Source organism: Brassica oleracea, chromosome C1 (genome assembly GCF_000695525.1).
Source record: "Brassica oleracea var. oleracea cultivar TO1000 chromosome C1, BOL, whole genome shotgun sequence".
Lineage (NCBI taxonomy): Eukaryota > Viridiplantae > Streptophyta > Magnoliopsida > Brassicales > Brassicaceae > Brassica > Brassica oleracea.
The window spans coordinates 25,956,697-25,960,903 of NC_027748.1; the positions used below are offsets into that span (position 1 = coordinate 25,956,697).

The window sequence follows — 4,207 nt, forward strand, 5'->3', positions numbered from 1 at the left end:
TAAAAACGCAATTCTATCATTCCGCAACTTATCAGTCATGTCTTTTTTACGTCAAAATGTTATTTTATTACTGAAAGATGAAATAGTTTAGAAAGCAAAACAAGAATAGAACAACAAACAAAAACAATCTTTTTATGGATAGAAATAGCACTCCTAGCTAGAAGATTGAAAGATTGAAAACGTCTTCTAAGTCTTGTGAATTCCTTAAGCTTGGTTGAAAAGTTGTGTCACACTCCCGGATGTTGGATCATTGTGATAAGCTCTTGACAATCAGCTGTGAAGGCTTGAACTGTGGAGTGTTGTAGTATACATTTCATGGCCCAGTTACCAATCATAGTCTTTAGTTAAGTACACTATTTTTTGTTGACCGGAGTGTTGATAATTTTTTTATATGATTCAACATTGAGAATTATGGAAAACAACAAGAAGAATCATGCAGGAGCTAAAAAGATGAGAAATCAAGAAAATGCTTTGATACAATTGTGATCAAGAGGAAAAAAACTTCCCTAAGGAAAAGATTAATCATTAGTCAATAAAATGCTAAACAAAACACGATTCCACCATTCCGCAGCTTACCAATTTTTATTTGAATACATTTTTCATTTCTGACCAGAGTAGATCACAACGGTATTTTTCATAGATGATTAATTTTGAGAGCTATTGAAAACTTCTGGAATGAATCAGCTAAAAGGATGAGAATTCAAGAAAATGCTTTGACATAATGGTGATCACTGATATAGGCCAATTATTGGGATGTGTCACAACTTTGGTTCGAGCTCCCGTTGACGAATAACATCGGTTTCACTACCAACTCTTTCAAGCAAGCCAAATCAGATAACGTAATGATTAACAGAGCAGCAGATGATTGTAAACTTGGAACAGTAATAACTCCTAAATCGGGATTTTATTAGATTAATTAAAAGAATCAATCAGATAAATGTTAGCAAATAGACTGTACAAGACAAGATCCTAAGTCCTAACCAAAAAAAAAAAGCTGATCAAGTATGGTGAAGAACCCTCATCAGACTGTTCCCAAAAGTTTGCTTTTTTTTTTTTTTTTTTTTAAAATTCTCTAAGAAATCTCCCAGAATCAACTTCCATCAGCCAGAAGCGAGCCCCGGGCCTGTCTGCTAACGTCCCTCTTAGCCTTATCAGCTTGAGCTCGACGTACAGCCAACAAGATCTGCCTTTCATGGTCTTTCAACATTTCATCCAAGTTTCCTTCTCCTGAGATCAACGGTCCTGAGTAATGAATCCTCTCTCTCTTCTCTCCATCATAACCCTATGTTTTTTCACCATATTGTGATCAGCAACGAATATGAGAACACAAGGAACTAACAAACAAACAACAACAATGTTCAACGTGGGTTTAGTTTCTTGTTACCATTAATGGGCCTTTGCTAGAGGACGAAGGGTCATCTTTCCTCAAACCATTGGGGTTCTCAAGCAATCTTTGGGACAAATTGCAATTCCCAGAACCATCTTCAAGCCAGCGTTGATTCACTAAGGCGTCTCTCATACTTCCAAACTGTGAAGAACCATCTCTGTTAGGTGCAACCGAGTTTGAGAATCTTGACAATTGGGCTCCTCCACGTTGGACATAGGACCTTTGTGTTCTCAGATGGCTTGATCCGTTAGAATGATTGTCACCATTTGTGTAGGGATTGTGTGGCTCAATCCTGAAGCCAGAGCCAGAATCTCCCTCAGGATTAAACGTCTCACTCACGCTTGTCTGGTTAGTCTCCCCTAGACGTTTCTGTAAAATAAAGAAAACATAAAACAATCCGAGCAATAAGATAGAAGCATAGGCTTATAACACACACATGTATGCATCTTTAGTGTTGAGAGATACCTGTATTGATGCCAGTAGCTCTGCATTGGCACCAGGAGCAGGTACAGCTCTTGATTCTCTTGAAAACCGTTTTTGTTCATTCTGTTTACTGCTGGCACCTTTCCTTCTGCTCATGAGAAAATTTTTAAAGTGTTCACTGAGATGTTGGTACTAATAAACAAACCAGAAGGGTCATAAGATCTGAATCTTACCGTCTTGCTTCCTCTTCTCGAAGCTTGATATCAAATTCTTTCCTTGGCTGATATCTCGGTAAGCTTGATGGCTCGCTTGGAAAAGGTTTTGTAGTAAAGAACTGAGGAAAAAAAAAAGAAATGTGTAAGCCACAATGCTACTAACCTATTGAAGCCTGAATGAGGGAATAGTTTCATAAGTAACAACCTCGCTTTGAAGGGCAGAGGATGTGGTTCCACGTGCTTCCGGCTCTACAGCTAGAAGAACATCAAGGAGAGCCAAAGCTGAAGAAGGGATAAGATCCTTATATGTCTCAGCTAAACATCGCTTGTACTGATGTTGAGGTTTAAAGATGGTTGCATGCCGCAATCTTGATCTTCTCCAATACTCCTCAGAAGGTGATCCACAGAGCTTAAAGATCTTGTGCATTTGTTCTACCTGTTCATACATATTCTCTCTTTTTAATATCCATTTCTTCTGCTCTGACAAAATATTTTTAAATGATTCATAGTGGAAACAAACAACACCTCGGTTCTTCCGGGAAGAAGAGGCTTCCCAGTAAAGAGCTCAGCGAGAATACATCCTGTGCTCCACAGATCAGCCGTGACTCCATAGTCTGTGGAACCGAGCAGAAGCTCAGGCGGGCGGTACCACAAGGTCACAACACGGCTAGTCAGAGGCTGTTTCCGTTGGTAAAAAGTAGAAAGACCAAAATCAGCAATCTTGAGATTATTGTTACGATCTAGCAGAAGATTCGATCCCTTGATGTCACGGTGCAACACACCACAGCTATGGCAATGTTCTAATCCAAGCATCAACTGCTTCATGTAACATTTGATCTAATAGAAAAAAAAAACATATTCAGAATGTTACAAAACTGAAGTTACTACACAAACTAGAGATGTTTTTTTTTATTATTTACCTGTGCCTGAGAGAAGTTAATCCCAGGGGTTGAAGCAAGGCCTGTAAGATCATGGTCCATGTATTCAAATACAAGATACATACTTGCGGAAGCCTTTGAAATGATAAGCCCTTGGAGTTTCATAACGTTTGGATGGTTAAGCCTACGGAGGATGATTATCTCTCTGGCCATGAACCTCACACTCTCTGGATCCATATTAGCAAACCGAACCTTCTTCAGCGCAACGATCTGGTTCGTTTCGAGATCACGGGCTCTGTACACATTGCTATACGTCCCTTGCCCAATCTGCAATTCATCATTAAAAACTTTTATGAGATCGAAAAAGATTCAAACTTTGATTTTCTCTTTTCTCTAACCATCTCTAACTTCTCGAAGGAATCTGCACAACGAGGAAGCCATCCACTGAGAGCTTCACCAGCAACGGAAACCAACCAAGAGGGCCAACCGGCAATAACCTTAGCTGTTCTGTCTCCATTGGTAACACTAGCAATTCGACTCACTCTTGGCTGCAACGGTCCTACATTATCAAGTAACTCGACAGTGGTGCCTTTTTGAGAAACTGATTCAAGAGATTTCATCTCAAAGCTCTTCTTCTCCTCCTCCTCCTCCTCTTCGTCGTCATCAGAGAAGACATGGTTAGTATTGGGTATTAACCTCAGTGTAGCGTCGTTTCCATTAGCGCTTGTTTCCTCTGAAGATGGTTGTTTCTTGGAGGTTCTGTCTTTTGGAATACTTACATGGTTGGTCTCCATGTAACCATCGTTGGCTCGCACGCCTTTTGAGGATACGCACCCCATCCTTCGAGATCACTGTAACCCGATTCCACAATGCGATTTGATTTGAAATTGATCAAAAGAAAGAGATCAAATATATAAAAGAAAAACCTTCTTTTTTTTTTTTTTGTAGATCCTCAGATCAAAGGCATTGGAAAAGAAAAACTTAAAGTGATCTTTTATCGTAGATCTAAACAAGGAACTGGTATGTTTAGATGAACATTGTTGTGTCCGAAAGTAAGTTTAGGTCAAAAAAAAAGTGGAAATCAGAGAGAATCAAAGGGTGAAGACTTGGTCAGTAAAGAAGAAAAAAGCGATGAGAGAGGTAGAGAAAAAGAAGAAACGTGGTAGAATTTTTTTGCAAATGAGAGATTTTCGGATCTGGGTTGTTGGTTCATACCTGCGAAAATTGTTGAAGAAGGAAACAGAGACAAAGCAAAAAGGAAAATCAAAAGTCCAAGGCAGAGAGGTTGTGGGATATTCCTATGT

The 4,207-nt window shown here is 39.3% G+C and overlaps 1 protein-coding gene across 2 annotated transcripts; it reads right to left on the minus strand.

The window, feature by feature from the left end:
- Positions 1-894: 894 nt before the first annotated feature.
- Positions 895-4,207, minus strand: LOC106299059 (probable serine/threonine-protein kinase At1g09600). 2 transcript variants are annotated; one of them, XM_013735286.1, is made up of 9 exons: positions 4,119-4,207; positions 3,302-3,754; positions 2,946-3,230; positions 2,551-2,862; positions 2,231-2,461; positions 2,044-2,144; positions 1,853-1,958; positions 1,385-1,756; positions 1,091-1,282 (listed from the first exon to the last, which is right to left on the minus strand). In XM_013735286.1, the coding sequence occupies exons 2-9, from the start codon at positions 3,740-3,742 to the stop codon at positions 1,091-1,093; spliced, it is 2,040 nt and encodes a 679-aa protein (XP_013590740.1). In that variant the 5' UTR covers positions 3,743-3,754; positions 4,119-4,207. The 2 variants fall into 2 exon arrangements, with proteins under 2 accessions (XP_013590677.1, XP_013590740.1); XM_013735223.1 differs by lacking the exon at positions 4,119-4,207 and having other exon boundaries at positions 895-1,282; positions 3,302-3,742.

Excerpts from the sequence above, each read along its gene's own strand:
- LOC106299059 (XM_013735223.1), bottom strand. The coding sequence starts at position 3,742 with ATGGGGTGCGTATCCTCAAAAGGCGTGCGAGCCAACGATGGTTACATG. Across the intron at positions 2,462-2,550 it reads TTCTTCCCGGAAGAACCGAG|GTAGAACAAATGCACAAGAT; the intron begins GTGTTGTTTGTT and ends ATGTATGAACAG. Across the intron at positions 1,959-2,043 it reads CGAGAAGAGGAAGCAAGACG|AAGGAAAGGTGCCAGCAGTA; the intron begins GTAAGATTCAGA and ends TCTCATGAGCAG.